Source organism: Puntigrus tetrazona, chromosome 17, assembly GCF_018831695.1.
Source record: "Puntigrus tetrazona isolate hp1 chromosome 17, ASM1883169v1, whole genome shotgun sequence".
Classification (NCBI taxonomy): domain Eukaryota; kingdom Metazoa; phylum Chordata; class Actinopteri; order Cypriniformes; family Cyprinidae; genus Puntigrus; species Puntigrus tetrazona.
The window spans coordinates 5,730,430-5,749,455 of NC_056715.1; the positions used below are offsets into that span (position 1 = coordinate 5,730,430).

General features: G+C 38.6%; 1 protein-coding gene across 2 annotated transcripts in view; it reads left to right on the forward strand.

The window, feature by feature from the left end:
* The first annotated feature begins 9,234 nt into the window (after positions 1 to 9,234).
* Positions 9,235 to 19,026, forward strand: part of bcl11ba (BAF chromatin remodeling complex subunit BCL11B a) — a 47,376-nt gene continuing 37,584 nt past the window's right edge. Inside the window, exon 1 of one of the 2 annotated variants that reach the window (XM_043263236.1) lies at positions 9,235 to 11,184. In XM_043263236.1, coding sequence (XP_043119171.1) covers positions 11,127 to 11,184 — 58 coding nt within the window. In that variant the 5' untranslated portion in view covers positions 9,235 to 11,126. The remainder of the gene's footprint in view (positions 11,185 to 19,026) is intronic. The other variant, XM_043263237.1, reaches the window with a different exon arrangement.

The following is a 19,026-nucleotide window of genomic DNA, read 5'->3' on the forward strand; positions in this document are numbered from 1 at the left end:
AAACCTGAAAAATGTATCACAGTTTCCACAAAAATATTAAGCAGAACAATTGATAATTAGAAATTTTTCTTAAGCACCAAATCAGCATATTAGAATGATTTCTAAAGAATTATGTGGCACAGAAGACTGCAGTAATGATGCAGAAAATTCTGATTTTTCACCATAGGAAAGTAAGTAAATTGGAAATGGTAAATAAAATGGTTATTGGTAATAATATTTCACAATATTGCTTTTACAGTATTTTGTATTACAGTATCACAGTCGGGTATTGCCAATACACAATGCATCCCTAATACAATAACTCTGTGTTGAGACAATGTTGCTTAATTAAGAAAATACCACAAGCTATTTTACATTACTAGTTTTTATGAAAAGTTACATCAACTTCTATCTGACTGAGACTCGCTCTGCAAAGCGCACTCAAGTCACAGGGACTGCTTTAATGGGAGTGCTACTTTCTTTTCTCTTTTGGGGGGGTGAAACTATTATAATACTGGGTGAAACGATAGCCGACAGGTCAATCTGCAATCAGCAATCTGCAAACACCGAAGCCTTGGAGACCAGCAGTTTGCTTGGTCTCTGAACTTGAATATAGTCGTCGCCGCAAAGTACCACACAGCAGGAACGAACCTCTAGAGAATAATCACAATAGAATTGTGCGTGTCTGCTGTTTACAGAATCAATTTCTGCGAGCGCTTGTTATAATGAGTTGAATTGTTATTAGTAAAGCATAATTACATTAAAATTGATACAGGCTCTCGGCAGCATGAGCCTTCGATGGTAATTCTCTCTATTCTTTGCTGATAGGGCACAACGCCTGTTGACATAGCAGTGCTCATTACTGCTTGATTAAAGACTTGTACTTTAACAGGAATTAGGCTCCTGAACTGTACACAGATACTCTTCATCTATTATTCAGTAGGCAATTAATATTTAATTGTGCTTTCATATTGGTGGAATGGCAACCTTTTAAATGTGACTGTGCTACCTCGACTGTTGTTAATTAAAGTGAGTGGTGCTAAGCACACACACCAGCAGGAGTTATGAACAGAACTGGCATTAGACGGGCTGGAGCAATCATACAGTGGGGTTGTTAGGGCTCTGTACAGGACTGATTGCTTGTTGCTTTTGCAAATCGCTCTATAATGCCTAAATGATACAAGGCGGGAGTGCATATTTGAGTTAAAAGATGATTATTTCTCTTCGACTTCTTATTTGTCTCTCGTGCAACAGAGCACAGTGGCCTGTCATTTTCACCATTATGAAGCATTCAACCAGAGGAGGGCAGTAGTGGGTAGTTAATGAGACAAATCCTGTAATTAATGAAGGCGTCCGGCTCAATTCTGTTCTAAAGACTGAAAAAGTTGAAAAAAGTATTCATGAATTTTGAACATGCAGAAATCAAGTCACTTACCAACTGGTTTGTAAATCCAACCGGAAACTTTAATATTTATGAATATTGTTCATGCTGTTACTGTTTATACTGTTTATGCTTATCTATCTGTCTGTCTGTCTTTTTCTTTCCTTCTTGTTTAATTTAATTTATTTATTTTCCTATTAATTTACTCCCCACCAATTTATGAAACCATTTCTTTTGCTGAAAACTGTTTTGCAGCATTTTCCACCTTTTTATTCGTTTTTATGTTTATTTTTAGGTTTTGTGGCGTATTTGCTATGGTAAATCTTCAAATAAATAAATAAATAGACAATAAAAGAGTACTCTTTACATTTAGCAAAACCAAAAAAAAAAAAAAAAAAAATAAATAAATAAATAAATAAATATATATATATATATATATATATATATATATATATATATATATATATATATATATATATATATATAGATGATGATGATGATGATGACATTTACATCAGCAATAAATAAATAAAAATTGGAAGCATAAGTGACATAACCATCAACCGGCCGGACACATTCTTGTTCTAGAAAGCGTACCCCCAGACCAACAAATCATTATTTTATTGCTCCCCACTACTTTTTAAAACAAAGTGACATCCATTTAACCGATTACATTAATATTAACAAGGAAAATCTATTTGGCATAAAAAGTGTGTGAACTGGAGTGTAAAAAGCTATCACACAGTTGTTGCTGTGAGTGCTGTGCACTGTATTGTGTATTCCACCTTTTGGACTAGTGTAGCATGTAGTGTGCTGATGAGCCATCGATTTTAATTCCAGATAGAGGCAGATTGAACTGATAATCACAATTCTGTCCAAACTAATTTATCAGTCACCTCTGCATAATTAAGGGCAAGCACTGTATTGATAAGGGATTAAAGCGTACTCGAATACAAGGCAGTACATTTCCTCTAACGAACGCATCAGACCCTCTGTGGTCACAATCAAACATTATTAGGCTAAAAAGTTCCATTTATCCATTCCCGGGAAGATCTTTTCCCGCTTTTCTGTGTTTATAGTTACAAACTTTGTGTTTGTAGCTATATGGCTGGAACATTTTATTGAACAGTCAGCATCCAGCATCCATAAATATCCATTTGCCTTTTATTCAGGATCTACTTGTATGACTCTTTTTTTTCTCGTTCTTCCCAGTGCAGTGTTTCACACTCTGGCTCTTGGCTGAAGAGGCTGACATTGAGATGGCAGATAACGCTCAATGACGGAGAGGCCGTTTGCTGCTGATCCTGGGGTGATGAATCGCACGACCGGAAAGAGATGAGCTCGGAGCACCGAGGAGAGAAATGTGAAACAAGAAGATAGTCGGCGAGAGGCCAAAATTAAGGCCCTGTCGAGACGGCGACGCAGGGCTGGCAGAGGGGGACATGGCCGGCCTGCGAGGACCCCGTGTCGAGCCTGCAGGAGGGAGCGAAGTGTGATAAGGGAAGGTAGGACTTAATCTTCTAAAGTGCTGATGGTGCTGGATGGAGAAGACTAGGGCTGGAAGTGCCGCTTTCAAAAAAGAACGCCATTATTCACCATCAGAGTGCAGGGCCTGCGAAGATTGTGCGTCTGTGTGTGCGTCTAAGAGATAGTGTGTGCGCAAAGACCTATTTGTGTAAAGTATGTATAGTGTCCCTCGAAATGCTGATTCCCGATAACAAGTCACGGTGACAAACAAATACAGCAGGTTCAGCCTGTGGGGTCACCGTGTGTGTGTGACATGTTGATTAACTCTGTCCATCGCTTACAGGCATGGTGTGAAAGAATCTGCATCGCTGTTATTAACATTATGAGCGGACCAAAAACTGATTTTTCAATAACATGATTTGCATTATAAAAGTTATATTTTGATTGGATGTGCCATGTTAAATGTGGTTTGATATACGCACATCCTGTGATGCAGATTAATCGATATATATATATATATATATAATATAAATATAAAGGGTTAAAATATATATATATATATATATATATATATATATATATATATATATATATATATATATATATATATATATATAAACGGTTTTAAAACTGGACCTTGCAAGCGGTAATTTAATTTGACAGTCAGAAAATAATTAGAGGTAAAGGAAAAAGCTTGTACATAAATATATTTTTAGGGCCGTTTAAAGTTGTATATGTTAAATATCTTTAATGTGTAAACACATCTATATTTGCTGTGATTTGGAATTATGTGATTATATGAATTTCAATTTTGTTAGTAAAATTTAATTTTATAAGTAGACAAAAAGTAATTTCTGTTTATTTATTTTTAACGCATTCACACGTATTTTAAATTAACTTTAATTATTGTAATAGTTTTTTATTTGCATATTATTTATAAATTAATATTATTTGTTAATTTCCACATAAATACATGTAATTTACTATTAATGAATGATTAAAAAATAAAATACAATTTATATATATATATATATATATATATATATATATATATATATATATATATACACACATTCTGAAATTGCTTTCAAAATTACGATTTTTTTTTTCAGAATATATTTATTTTTTTGAAAATGATTTATCAAAGTATTTATTTATTATTTTTTACATGAATACATACATATTTTATTACTCAAACAGTGTGTATACTGCCAGCATACAAAGTAAATATTCTCCAAATAATATTTTAAACATTTCAGCATAGTGACAATATAAAACAATTATTTTATTTTAGATTTTGGATTTAAATTATTATTTTTTTATTTAGTTTTGCACTAATAACACAAATTAGACATCATTGTTTTATTGAATGTTGGTATCTTTATTTATATTGCTGCTGATTTCATTTTCTGAAAGAAATTGACTAGTTACGGACAGGGTTAAGCTTTATGCTGTGCCTAACTTTGGTCAAATCATGTAATGCATGACCCCTTGTGCCCTACTGCTTTATTAATTCACCACGCAGGTATGTGGCAAAGCAGTTTCTTAGTCATTCCTGCACGCATGATAGCAGGGCGACCGGATTGCCATCGTTCTCTTGTACCCTGACACTTCAAAAATGGCAGCGTGAGCCTTGCTTATGATTGCATCATTGCAACATGCCCACAAGAAAACAATGAGAACTAATTTGTGTCATCATTTTTGTATTTTGCAGCAGTAGCGCCCGGTCTTCTTGTTGAAAGCGTGTCAGGCCTTTTGATATGGTACAGCCCCGAACCATCCCGCAAGCTCTCGGTGGGAGGACAAGCGCGTACGCAATCCCACACACACATTTGTCATCGCTTGATGTAAATGAGCCCCGTATTTACAGCCAGAGCGGCGTTATCGGTGTGAACCGGGAGTGACTTCTATGTAAGGACGGCAGGAGATGGCGACTGTACTATTCATCACTGCAAAGACGCACACCTCACGGTCACCTGACCAGCACTCGCTAGAGACGGTATAGAGACGATATGGGCCATTAAAACATAGCAGATTTGATGATGGACAGCTTTATGCCACAAATACCTCAGTGATGAAATGTGCTGCCAGGGGGGAAAGCACAGGAAAAGGGACGCTGAGCAAAACTCTGTAGTCAGCCATGAAGCTGAAGGATAAAAACGAGATCTTCTTCGCATTTCTTCCGTTTAATCCCTGTGGTCCCCTCAAACGCCAGCACTTCCTCCCTGTGGTGGTTTTAAAGGAATAGTTCACCCAAAAATGAATTTCTGTCATCATTTACTCACCCTCGAGCAGAACTGCATGAATTTCATTGTTCTGGCGAACACAGAAGAAAGTTTGTAACCGGGCTGTTTGGGGTCACCATTGACTTCCATAGTAAGTCAATGGTGACCCAAAGCAGCCCGCTTTCAAACTTTCTTCAAAATATCTCCCTTTGTGTTCGGCAGAACAAAGAAATTCAGGTTTGGAACTACTCGAGGGTGAGTAAATTGATGACAGAACGCCAGCACTTTACCACCTCTGCTGAAAGTTTTTTTTTTGGCAACTTTTCGATCGGCCTGTTTGCGAGGCTTACGAAGTTGCATTAAGAGGTCGGGTACGTCCCTGTTTATCTACTTAGACTCCTCGATGGGCCGCCACTGCAGATTTAGAGAAGCGCCAGCCGGCAACCGTAAACGATGTCAGCCCAGAGTGAAAGAGAGCCGTTCTTCTAAACAAAAGCAGGCGATTAGATAACCACCTAGGGGATGGATAACCAGGGGGCTGGGACTGAAAAGGTAGCTAATTGTTGTGAATGTGCGCCTTTGGCAACGTTCAACTTTCCGATCTGATGCCAGGATTTGCGGGCCCCGCGTTCTCTCTCGGGAGCGGTGGAATCAAGCCTTTGTCCGGCTGCCAAGCAAACCGATTTAGTCACACTCTGTTGCCATTTTTCTTTTCAAACAGTCGTGTTTTACCCCCTGGACTCACTCGCCGGGTCCCGGAAAAAGTGCAGGGGATGCGTTGTCCCAACAGGGGTTGGTGATAGGAGACGTCCTGGAAGCCCCTGGGCAGAAACAAACCTGCTTTGGATTCATTTGCAGGCCTGAGGTTAAAACCGCCCACAAGATGGCCACCAGGCTTTGAGCTGAGTGATGACAGGAGGCTGAGATGTGATTTATCAGACAGTCTTATCGCTCACATCTTTTATTGCTTGACAAAGCCATGTCTTTCCATTTTATCTCTTTTCCCCCAATGAACAGCAATTAAGGCTGACATTCCTTCAGATTCAGTAGATTAATGTTTCTCTCTTACTGGTGACATAGCAGGGGTGAGAGAGAGTTGGGGACAGATGAAATAAGATGAATCTTCATAGACTGGTCCTAATGAGCTCTATGATGAGGATATGCTAGTTGTGTTCATATCCATTGTGATTTTTAGGGAATATTTAGAAAAAATGATTCGAAAGATTTTGTCCCTCTTGTTTCTTTGTATATATTTATATATATATATATATATATATATATATATATATATATATATATATATATATATATATAATATAAAAGACAAAGCTTTGTCAAACATGTTGAGAAATTCTAATTTAATTTTTTTTTCTTTTTATGAAGGCCAATAATGCACATCATGTTGTTTTTACAGTGTACCAGTATATTTAATATAATTCATGACAACAAGCACATTTGTAAATCTGTCAGTTTTCATCAACACATTTTTGTTATAATAACTTTTCAATTTGTTACATTACTATCTGGAAGCAAACGCATCTTTCAACCACTGTTTGACAGACGACAAGTCGTAAAGCAAGACCACGAAGGTGGCTAAATGCTTATTATCATCTTAAAATAAAATACCCAACCGTGAATCTAGGGTTCAAACTAGATTGCATCATTCAACTAGCTGAAGAGACAACATATTTTTCAAATAATGAAACTAAATTGTAATTCAAGTAACTTGTCAGACCGCTCAGCTAACGGTTTTAATTATTTATTTTATATTCTACGATCTTGTAATTTAAATTCATTGTAGATGAAGGGCAAACAAGAGCTCTGTACAAATGGGGTCGTTTTGTATTTTCAGAAAAACATATGTAGATAACTAATTCCAACACGGTACATGTTAGCGATTCCAAATGAGGTTGTTTGTTTTATTTTGGCATGAATTAGGTTTTTAAAAAATTATGAAGTGTGAAATTGAAGGCGATGAGTGTTGGGGATCCACGCTTGTGAATCTTTGTGGCAGTAACTGGCCAATAGAGGGTACTGTTGCATTGCAAGTTCAGCACATAGGAGCGATGGATTGCAAATAAATATATCTTGTCAAGTGTGGTGGACACACTTACTCCTTATAACTGAAACAAAAAAAGAGAATTTAATGTCTTGGACTTTACATAACGCATGAAGATATTACTTGCAGGAGCATTGCAATATTAAAATATGGAGTATTGTTTCTAAATTCTGGAGTGAACTAAATTTAGAGTTTGTGCTTCTGGTATTTGATTTGTGATTCACCTAAGCAAGGCACTTGTGCTGAGAAAAACAATGATGTCTGGGTTTAATTCTCTCTCTCTCTCTCTGTCTCTCTCGCTCTCTCTGTTTTTTAAGAACCACATTTAATTGAGATGCTTAAAATTTAATTGAGATGCATAAAATGAGTTTTATGTCATTTCTGTGTTTCTCCTCTTCTATAGTCTCATATATGGAAGTCGGCTTTTATGGATCTTGCCGTAAATGAAGATCACTGTGTGCGCAAATGACCCATAAGCACCTGAGAGAAAAAAAATACAGGTAGCTAAATGTTTTAACATAAAATCAAAAGTATGCAAAATTGCAATCAACAGCAGAAATGGTGCATGCGTTTATTCCATGTGTTTTATATCGTTTGTAAATAATAATTTTAAAACATGTGCACACGTTTACTGAGTTTAACAAGAACAAAAGACTATTTATACACACCGAACTGTAATACATCGAGGAGAAAGTTTGCGCTCAAGAGTTTTTTTTGCCTGCAGTTTGAGCTAAAACTATTGTTATAGAGACAAATTCATCGGCGTAAGGGAAAAAATATTCAATGCAAAACAGGAACGAGCAAAGTACAGGATGTGTCCAATGAATTCATGCAATAAAATAGGATTTTGAGCTGTAGGCAACCACTGCTTTTCAGAGAACATTTCACGCTTTTTTTATAGGGAGAATAATCCAGCAGTAACAGAGCCCGTATCGGCAACAACCTCCTCCAATCTTGATTTCCAAGAAGATGATTGTGAATCATAAAATGTCATTTTTTGGCAACACCTGGTATTTCTAATGTAAATCACTCAGCTATTCTTGCCACATTTGCCATCTAGCTATCTGTTAACTAAAAGAATTGACATGAAAGTTGGGGTGTTGTTTAACAGAGTTCAGGGGCGGAGGATGTATCGGAGACAGCGGCAGGATATATGGCATTGTTGGCGAGGCTGTGCCACCCAGCGTCACATCCCATGATGGATCACGAGCAGATGGATAGACGCAGACACGCTCTCATCTGGGCGCTCCGCCTGAAATCTACCTGCCTCTGAACTGGCACAAGCCGGACCCTCTGTGCGCCTTTGGTAGCGCCGTGACTCTATTACGCACCAAGTTAATCAACAGTTGCAGGTAGATACAGTCTCCACGAATTAAATCGGTAATAACTTGTTCTGTTCCCCTCAATCTCTTACCATTAGCTTACTTTTCCACAGCATGTCTATCTAATTGGTTTCAATTTACACTAAACATGTTCACATATTACATGTTACTATAATTAAGTGCTATGGCAATAACAAAAAGAATGCCTAATTACACAGAGTTCCAGAAAATAATTACATATTTAGTACATGTAGTTCATTAGCTTTTCTCAGTGTTAACACATGTATGAACACTAAAGTGTGACCTCTAAATTTTTAATTGAAATGTCATTTCGAAAAAACTTGCTGGATGTTTACAGAGAACCTCAGTTTAACCCTAATACTACAAAGCAAGGGTGATTATGGAGCGCTTCCTACCCTCTTTGCATTTGCAAAATGGATTACCCAGAAAGCATGAATCATAGGAATTTGTTTTAATTTAAAAGTCATGTCACAGAGGAACATTTATCACCGTATTTAGTCAGTTTGACTTCAGTAAAACACGTTTTTTTTTAATAAAAATAAACATTTTAATTAGAATCAAAAAGGTTTGCAGTCTGATAAAGTAAATTAAATAAAATGATTACATTGTTTAAAACATTGTGTTAAAAAAAAATCGAGAAATGCATCCACTGACCTGAAGAAACTGTCCAAAAAATCCTATAAAGGCAAAAAAATATTTTTGAAAAGGCACAAAATAACCTTTTCTTTTAATCTGTGTATTTACTTATATCCCACATATATAGTTTTTTGTCTGTTACAGTATACGAAACTCAATAAGAAATTATCCAAAAAATCTGAGCCACATGACCAGCTTTCATATTACTGTTGTACGCTGAGTGTAAAACAGATGCAAAGGAACATCGCTTGCATTTCACCCACTAAACTCAAATCATGCAAGTATTTGCACACCACACCTTCCTATTTTCATTTCCTCTAGAATTCAGTCTTGCATTTCCACTCGTGCAACAGTTTAGCGTAGTGTTCATTCATTTGTTCAAACTGATTGGATCAAATTATTAAACCTCTGTTATATGTGGATTTAAATGGCTAAAAATATACGTTAGACTGCCTAACAAAAAGATTCAGAAACACACATTGACATTTCTTCCTTCTGATGTTCTTTTCCTCTCCAAATGTGGATTTAATTTAATAATGTCATTTCTGTAGGACATAAAACACATAAAGAAGAAATGTGATGTGTGAGTATATCAGCGCCTGTCTTGTCTCATGTAATTTATTGCTTATGAGGTAAACAGCACACTTATGTCTCACTGAAGTGTATTCTTTGTGCATCCGTCCGTGCTTTAATCTTTTCCATCAAATGAGTTGAAATTTTCTGATTTGAATATTTACTGTTAATGCGTGACTATAACTGTCGCGTTTATTTCTGTCAATTTATTTATTTGCATATATATATAAAAGATGTAAATGTAATGCGCGTTCACATACGAACGGGAAAACTATTTTACAAAAATATTTTTTTAAAGCTATTCGCAACCTTTTCCCCTTTAAATGCATCGCAAACGTTGTAGCGCAAGCAATATTGCATTGTTTTATTTGCGCTAAAGCGGATACAGACAAGCAGTGCGCCGGTCTATCAGGTGCTGTGTGTTTGTGCGCGCGCGGGTGTGTGTGTGTGCGTGCGTGTGTGTGTGTGTGTGTGTGTGTGTGTGTGTGTAAGACAGCGGCTCGCGATGTCCACGCTCTCCACCACTGTTCTGGTGATCCGATAGTTGTGAAAAGCCACCACTAGTCGCCCCCAGTGCTCTTGCAGTCTCCAATTTTCTTTCCCACTGTAGACTTAACGTCACGTCCGCACTTGAACTTGAATTTTATCCCATTGTACGGAGGCAGCCCTCGCCACAGAGACACAGAGAGCTCCCGGAGAAGCAGGACTCCGCCATCTTCATAGAGGCAGAAAAGGGAGAAAAAAAAGCTTCATTCATTTGGAAAGGAGGTGGCAAGTCCATGTCCCTGGTCTCCAGTGCGCAAAGCCGAATAGGGGAGCAAGTGCAAAGAGTTGGAGAGAGTGCAAAGTAACCGGGCATCGCATGCACTTAGAGCCCAGGAGAGAAGAAGAACTGTCCAGTGCTTGGCACACTCAAGTGCCAACTCAAGGAGAAATTGGATTCGTTTCATCCAATCTAATAAGTAATGAGCATTTTTCTTTTTTAGAATTATTTTGACTCCGAGAGAAAAAAATCGAATTGCCTTTGACAAACCCACAAGGCGCAGACCGGACGAAGAGAAAGCCACCAGAGGGTCCGACCTACCCAAACGCACCGGGCATCACGTTCTGAGACATTTCCAGTGGTTTCTTCACAACTGTCACTCGTCAAGGATATTTTCGACCTCGGACAGATCGCGCTCGGCACGCTGCTGAAGTGCATGCGTGTGTCGCTGAGGTACTGAGCGTCTGCGCGTCTCTGGTCATCTGGAGAGAGCCGGAGCGCAAAGACACTTTCGCTTCTCTCACGTTCGCGGGACACCTATCTGTATCCGCGGCCCGGAGCTGTGGCAGTTCTTTGGAAGTCCCGGGAAAAGTTAGTTACCGAGGGGAAAAACCCACGCCACGGACACGGAGGACAGAAGGCGCGAGCCGACTATTCCTTGTGCGGGTCTCTGGGCGATGCCAGTGTAAATGCCAGGGCAATGTCCCGTCGCAAGCAGGGAAACCCTCAGCATTTGTCGCAAAGAGAAATTATAACACGTAAGTGCATCTTTTATTTTACTTATTTGTGTTTAAGAAGTTGGTCGGTCATTTTCGGCCATTTTTTTAAGTAATGCGAGTAACGATCTCTGTGTGAGAGTTGATGTGGCGTTAGGAACGAACCGATTTCCTTAAAACCCGACGAATCTTTATTTTTTCGAATACAATGAAACAGGACGGTTAAACGAATTAAATGAAGATATTTATAGCGCCAGGTGTAAGCGATCAGGCAGGTTTTATGAGCTTAGTGCTCCTTAAAAGAATTAAAAAGCGATTTGGTTGAAACTGAATTCAAATCATTTAATATAGCATTTTTTTTACTTGCTTCAAATACAAATCTTTCATTTAGTCTTTACTGTTTAAGTTCTTGTTTAATTGTAATATCAGACAGTTAGATTAATGTAAGAATTGTTAGCAGGCCAGGACATCAGATTAAAAACTTTAAATTGAAGTGATTAATCATGCTCTTGCAAAGTTTCTGTTAGGTTTAGGGAAATTGAAATAAAGTGCAGGGTAAGTAAGGTGTGTTATATAGGTATTAAAGCATCATTTAATAAATTATGCTAATTTAGAGTGAATATTGAGCCTTTTTATTTGCTCTACTTTAATCCTTGTAAGATTTGGGTCTTTATTAGGCTATATACGGTTATTAAAATAATTTATGGCAGCACATATTTTTTTAGTTCCTTCATACATTACTATTTTTTGTTACTCTCAAAAAGTGGCATGCCCGACTTGTAGGCCTTTCCTCAAATCCTGATGCAGTGAAACTTTAAGTATCACGTTTCCTTTTTGCACTTTTTACGAGATATTTGTAGGTGAGCAGCTACCTGTAACCACCAAGCACAGGAACGGTTTAAGGTTGTACTTTTGTCTCGCGTGCTGCACGGATGCAGCGAGGTGGTTGTTGTTGTTGTGTTTTTTTTTTTTTTTTTTTTTTAAGACTACGATAAATTGATTGTAATTATACAACATTTGTGCTTTTAAGTCCTACTTGGATGAAAAGAGGTGTCAGAGCAAGGAAAATAATTTGAATGAAATTCATTCGACATCGTAATGTCAAACTGGGTGATACAAATGTCAAGCATGCTTAGTTTTGCTCAAGCAGTTTCACTTTACCGTAATACTAAATAAATCAAAAAATGTCCTACACAAAACTCTTTTTATACAAAAAAAGTCTTTTTATACAATGCTTTTATTTTGGTTGAGAAACATTAAGTTTGCTAAATCAGGACGAGTGTGAACAAAGCAGGCATAGGTCTAATAATGTTTCTCACACTTATCTTTGCCCCCGAGTCAAGGTTGTGACTGTGAAGTGAAGGTAATGCGAGGCAGACACTGAATTCGACTTTTCTTGACAAAGTTATATTAGAAGCCAGAAGTTATATTAACGCTTGACATAATTAACCTTTCAGATTTGTCTTTGAGGGGCTTTTACGTCATTGCGGAAAATAACTCCAGCAATTTATTTCAAATCGGTGTGTTTTTCCTAGAATGCATCTGTTGCAGTTAAAAAAAAAAATCTAATCGCTCAAAAGACGACGAAATCCGTCCTGATTTAGTTTTATATTCATGCTTTAGTGTAGTCTACAGGACCTAGGTAATTCATAGCAGAGCCTAGTGATGTAATACCACCCAAATCTGTTTTGTGTTGCAGGGTTAGGGCCATGTATGCTTTGCATATATACACTAACGCACACCATTCTTTCGCTAATGGCTTAATCTGTTACTGTACATGCACATATGTACACGGTTGCACTGTAAACATTTAGCATGCCTGTGTACTGTGTTTGAATTTACCGTTGAGTTTACAAATATGACTTACGACTTATGAATATGACTATGACTAATGACCGAATGAGAATGGAGATGTTATTTAAAGCTTAATGCACATTATCTGGCTTTGCAATGCATGTAGTTAGCTTTGCCATAGGGCATGCACGGCTCTTTTTGTATGTCATCCGCATATGCGATTATGACTCTTAATTTATATATAGTTTTCATATTTAATTGCGCGCTAGCATGCAAAGCATTTGTGATTGCTGCATAAACGGCGTCCGTTCAATATGCATGTAAAACAATCATTCTAGTTTAGTAGAAAATGGCCCTTTTTGAATTTCTGTCGCTATAGTTATCACATGTCCCATCAGTCATTGCATGTACAATGGCTGTGGTTATTAATTTGGGCTTTAAATTTCAGAATGCTCCAGTTACACCAAGGAACTTTCCCTGAGTGCTTTCTCTCTCTCTCTCTCTTTCTTTCTCTCTCTCTCTCTCTCTCCCTCTCTCTCTCACACACACACGCGCACACACACACACACTCACTCACTCACAAACGGACACAAATGCAGACGTGCACAGAGTAAAGCAGACGCCAATTTTGACATCAAGCTTTTTTTTTTTGTTTTTTGTTTTTTTTTTACATGCACATGGTGAGAGAGAAAGAGAGAGGAAGGTGGTCGACTTTCTCTTTCTTAGAAACTAGAGATTGAAAGGTGTTCATTGCATCACCGGTGAATGAATATGTAAGCTTCAGAGAGGGTCCTCAAACGTATCATGCCTTCGTGGGTTTTATGCAGAGGGCATGTAGGCCAGGTGCTAGCAGATAGTCATCTGAGCTCAGGGGTGCGTTCTTTCCTCGTAGTTCAGAATTCTCATCACATGCTGATTGTGGCTATGATTTTGATGTAGCGAGTGTTTTTCTTTGTAGTAAGCAGCATATGAACTCTTCACACACTGGGTGTGTGTGTGTGTCTGTGTGCAAGCTTAAAGACCCTTGCTCACTCTTATTCCGTTTGATATATGGCTGATTATGTAAAATAGCTTTTTGTAGAGCAGGAAAATGTGGACAGCTGATATATCTGTTTTTTCTCCGTAATAGTTAAATTGTCAAATTTTGCTTTAAATGTCAAGGTCAAAAGCAGTGTGGTCCCAACCTCAAAGTTTCATTTTTGAGGACATATTTGGAGCTGTAAACAAGGGTGTGTGTGTGTGTGTGTGTGTGTGTGTGTGTGTGCATGTCTGCTCGTCAGCATGTCTTCTGTGGTATTTAGCTTTTGTTAACCACGGTGTCTTAGCTGGATTAGCCTCGAGTTAGTGAGAGGCAATTTTTGTCTGCTCAAGAGTTCGTGTGTGTGTGTGTAGTTTATGTCCACATGTTAATTTATGTGTTTTCGGCGTGAGCGATCTGCAAACTTTGCAGCGCTGTACATCAGTAGTTTTAATGGTTTGGCAGCCTGTGGTTGTGTGCTACATTACGCCACTCAAACGCATATTCTATAAACCCAGTGGTTTATTAGTTCTGCGTGAAATGCAACCAGTTGCAGTGTTTAGCGCGTTTTCGCATTTCCTTTACATACGCTGGGATTTTCATTATATTCTATTAACTGAAGGGTATTTTACAATTTTGTATTTTTTTTTTATTTTTCAGTAAGAAGCAATTATGATTATCAAGTGCCTTCCAAACGTTCAATAAGTTACTAGAATTTGCAGACAAATTTCTAAACGTTTGCGTTCACTTGAGGGTGTCGACGCAGAAATGTCCAAATTTAAATTAGATTTTTGACACCTGTATAATTTTTCATGCCATTGCATAGAGTGTGCTTTATAATGTAGTGATTTAAAATAAACATAAAAGTGAGTTAACAGATGTCGTCTTTAAAGGAAATCAAATGACAGCGAGAAGGTAATTTTCCTCCGGTGAACTGCAAAATTATGAAGTTGTAACATAAATTTTCAGATGCATGCTTCACATTAGACCTGCCAGCACAGGAAACTGTCTTTATCGGAACTTTGCTCTGAATGCGTTAAGGACACAATTTTACCCAAGGCATCATGTCATCAAATCTGAGAGATTTTACTTTACGATAACAGCTTGTTTTAAAATGCATTCTTACTTGTTTAGATATAAACAATAACGTATTTGATTATAGTAATGAAAAAAAAAAAAAAGTCAAGATAGCACTATGAATTTGGAGACAGTCAAAGGCGTTAATGCATGAGAGGTGTGCAGTTGCAGAAATACAGGATCATTGTATTTTCTTTTTGTTTCTTTTATTTATTAATTTCTCCATTTTAAAGGGGTTTGCTCATTCATTGTCATTTGCATGTATGAAATAGCCCGGGTTTTATTTAGAATTAAGCAATTCATATTTTAAGTCAAACTAATCAGGTCTGAAAATATGTTTAAGCTTAATTTATTTATTTCTCTTACAGTTCAGGGAAGCAAATATCCTTGTTTTAATTTCATTTTCTCTGGATGCTGAATTGGGCCACCTTACATTTGCAGTGCAGAGCGTGCTGGCCATGACCTGCTAGGGGGAGCTCTAAGTCTGCCAGAGGGGGTGAAAGGCAGTTCTGAAAAGTGTAAAAACATATTTCCTAAATGTACTTAAATGGGTAAGTCGAGTGAAATAGGGGGCTGCGGCTTCCGACGACTCGGCATAGATGTTTCGAACGATACTGCCATTAACACACATGCTCAGATGCAAACTGTCAACGCCTCACAGCAGCAGCTGGTCTTACAACATGAAGGCTCTGTCATACTCTTTCTTTTTTTGACTTTGTCTTTAGCACTCAGGAACTTATTTAATTATTTACAGTGAGAGCTGGATCGCTTCTCGGTGCTCATTTAGGTGTGTAATAAGTTTTTGATAGGTGTAGCTTTAAATATAGATAGGACATCAAGCGTGACACCAGAACAAACAAATTTAGGCTGAACGTCACCTCGTTCGTTTTGCCAAGTGTGCTTAAAAAGTGAATGATGAAGTGGCTCTGGAAATTGTGGGCCCCTCTGACTGAGGACCTATTGTTCTTGCCATCTAAATAAATAAATTTGAGTCTGTGATATAAAAAATGGTAGCCTCTACAGAGCTTACACTCTCCCCATAACAATGGGCAAAATGTCTGCCTGGCACGTTTGATTAATACGCTTGCATATTCTTTCTTCCTTTCAGTTTCAGGTGGCTTTTGTTTGCGCCACGAGCGGGAGAGTGAGAGAGCAACAGAAAGCCGTCTCTGATGAAATGTACAGAAGTCTATGCCTGTCTGTCAGTATAAATGCATCAAGGCTGGCTGAGTCCTTTGGACGGCATCAAAAGTGGGCATAGTTTTTCGCGGCTTGATTTATGAGACGCAGACACTCGTAATAGTGGCTTGAGTGTTTGACGTCCCACAGCTGGCTGAGTTCTGACCGGCTCCGAGCATGGAAGCGCTCCGCTTCCCAAGCATCAGATGAGCGTGTTGTGTGGGAATGTGTTACTAGCTCTGTGATTGTGATATATACGTGCCTTTTTGGTGCCGTTTCATTAGAAAGAAAGCCTTTGCTGGGGGGAAAAAAAAGAGAGATGCTGAGCTTGAGGTGATATTTAGTCGTTTCAGCCATCCATAATTCCTTTCCTTGTGAAAATATTAGGTAATATCTCCCTGATGAGATTTGCCGATAAAGGGTTAGCGATGCTTAGACAGGCTCCCAGTGGACATCATCATGTTAATCTCTTTTTACCTGCAAGACGACTCATTTTCTATTTCCCCCTCTTTTTTAATTAAACAATGGACTAGCGCCGTCGCAGTGGCCGAGGATCACGCTTTTAAAATTCCGCCACCGCCGCCGTGCGCCACGATGATCCCTGTTCTCTTCTTGTTAACAGCTTCATTTGCACATGCACCACGCTTTACGCTCTCTCTCTCACACACACACACAGAGCAAGCATTTAGTAGCTTTTTAAAACCTTTGCATCAGCACAGAAGCAAGCACTCTAAGTGTCTAATATACCTAAAGCAGCTAAATACCCTTGTTCGTTTTTTTTTTACAAAGGCCTTCAGACTAACCGAGCTAAAACACGATGGCGTCCCTCGTGGAAGAGTGCTTCATGTCAAACATTTTGACACGTATTTAGCTCAGCAAACAGGTCGCAGAGAAGTTTTCAAGCAAGAGAAAACAGGAAAAAGTAGAGGCCTAGCGCGAGGCAGAGGTTTGCGGTTTGAGCACCAGTGTGTTTGACTGTGGGTTACAGATTAATGACAGACTAATTAATTCCTGATAGATTCTTGTAAGCGCCGTTGCTACATGTGCATGTGTTACACAGGCCTTTTGCGAACGTGAAATGACTGGAAAGGAGGCTGTTGTTGACTTGCTACCTCTTTGCCGACCTGTTTGTTTGTTTGTTTGCGTGCCGTCTGAGTGGAAGGCTCAACCCAAATCCAGCCTTTCCTTCTCCGCTAGACTGCATATCTTTGTTTTGTGCTTGGGTAACGGGTGGGTATTTCTGAACTGGAGTTTGTGGGCTGGTGTGGTCAGATTTGGGTACGTAGCAGCGCGACTAGCGCAGCCCCCACCCACTGCTTCTGCTCTTGTGCAGCTCGGGCTGATGGGAAACATAGGAAAATAATGCACAAACAGTAAAGTGGAGCTTTTATTGTTTGATTAGGCCCTTTCCCTGGCTTTCATTTTCAGCACGCTCTGCCCTCCGCGCACACAGTTCTGTGAATGGCTTTAATTGGCGCGGGGTAAATCTTTATATCTGGACAGCATTATAAAGTCTTTCAAGATTTAAATAGGAAAATTTATGGACCCAGTAAAAAACAATATGAAATCCGTTAAATGGTGTGTGTTGTCTAATTAGGCCCTAACAGTTGCAATGGCTAAAAAACCCCTCCAAAACCTGTTTGACTGTGACTTTTCATTCTGGTATCGCTGCAGAAAATCTCAACAGTTCAACTGTGAGCCAAATAGCGCTGAGCGTTAATGGTGGGGTTTGCAGGGTGACAGTCCGAGGATGAAAGGTACGTTAAAGCGGGGCTGCTAAAGCGTTGTTACGTAACTCGCAGACCTTTGTGTGTTTTGGAGGGAAAGCCAGACTGTACCCCGATCAGCCAAATACCTGTCAACAGCAATTTGGTTCCTCACAAACAAAAAGACTCCGTTAAGTATGAGTCAGAGGGCCCCTGAACAATGGTGCGTAAATCCAGAATGGAAAAGGATAAATCCAAAACTGTGTTAAGACGTGCCTTGTGATGCGTTCGTTTTTGGAAGCCATGTCTTTTTTTAGTTTTATGTTTTACTGAAATCCCATTAGTGTTCATTCTGACTCATATACATGTAGCTTTCTTAGGTTAATGTGGCTTATTTTTAAAATTACCACATTTTACTGATTTCAGGATGGCAGGGTAGCACGCGCCTGAAAATGTAGTCCGTTTCTTGTACTTTTTTTTTCATACAAAAATGAAATGGAGGTATAATTCTAAGTGTGCATTTTATCCAAAGTTCAAATTTCATTTTATATCATCCTTTTTTTAGCCACCTATGAATATTATTCAGGCTTTCTTACTTCCACTGTCCCTCACTGTCTTTCTCTCTGGCTGCCAGAGAGTGCTTGATAAAGACAAATAACATTTGACATTTCGGTGGCCCTGATAGAATTATATGGAGTATTTGTTGAGGGATCAGAGAAAATCATGAGCTGTAATGTTACCTTGGTGACAGCATTGTTATCGCTGGTGGATGAGAGTGTGTGTGTGAGAGTGTCAGTGTGTGTGTGCGACTGTGAGGAATTGCACACTCTCACCTGTTTGCCTAGAGCAGGAAACGTACACCGTCGGATCGGGCCTGCGTAGTTCAATCTCATACCTTCTACAGAGTTATTTAAAAGAAAAGATCTCCTAAAATGAAAATTCTGTCACTTATTTATCTCCTTGTCTTTCCAAACCCGTATGACTGTCTTTTTTTCTGTGGAAAGCGAAAGGAGACATTTGGAAGAATGTCCGAGCTGCTCTTTTCCACAGTTGTTTATGTATTCAGTCTTCAACTGAATTTGTGATTATTCACTGTAATTTTGTATAACA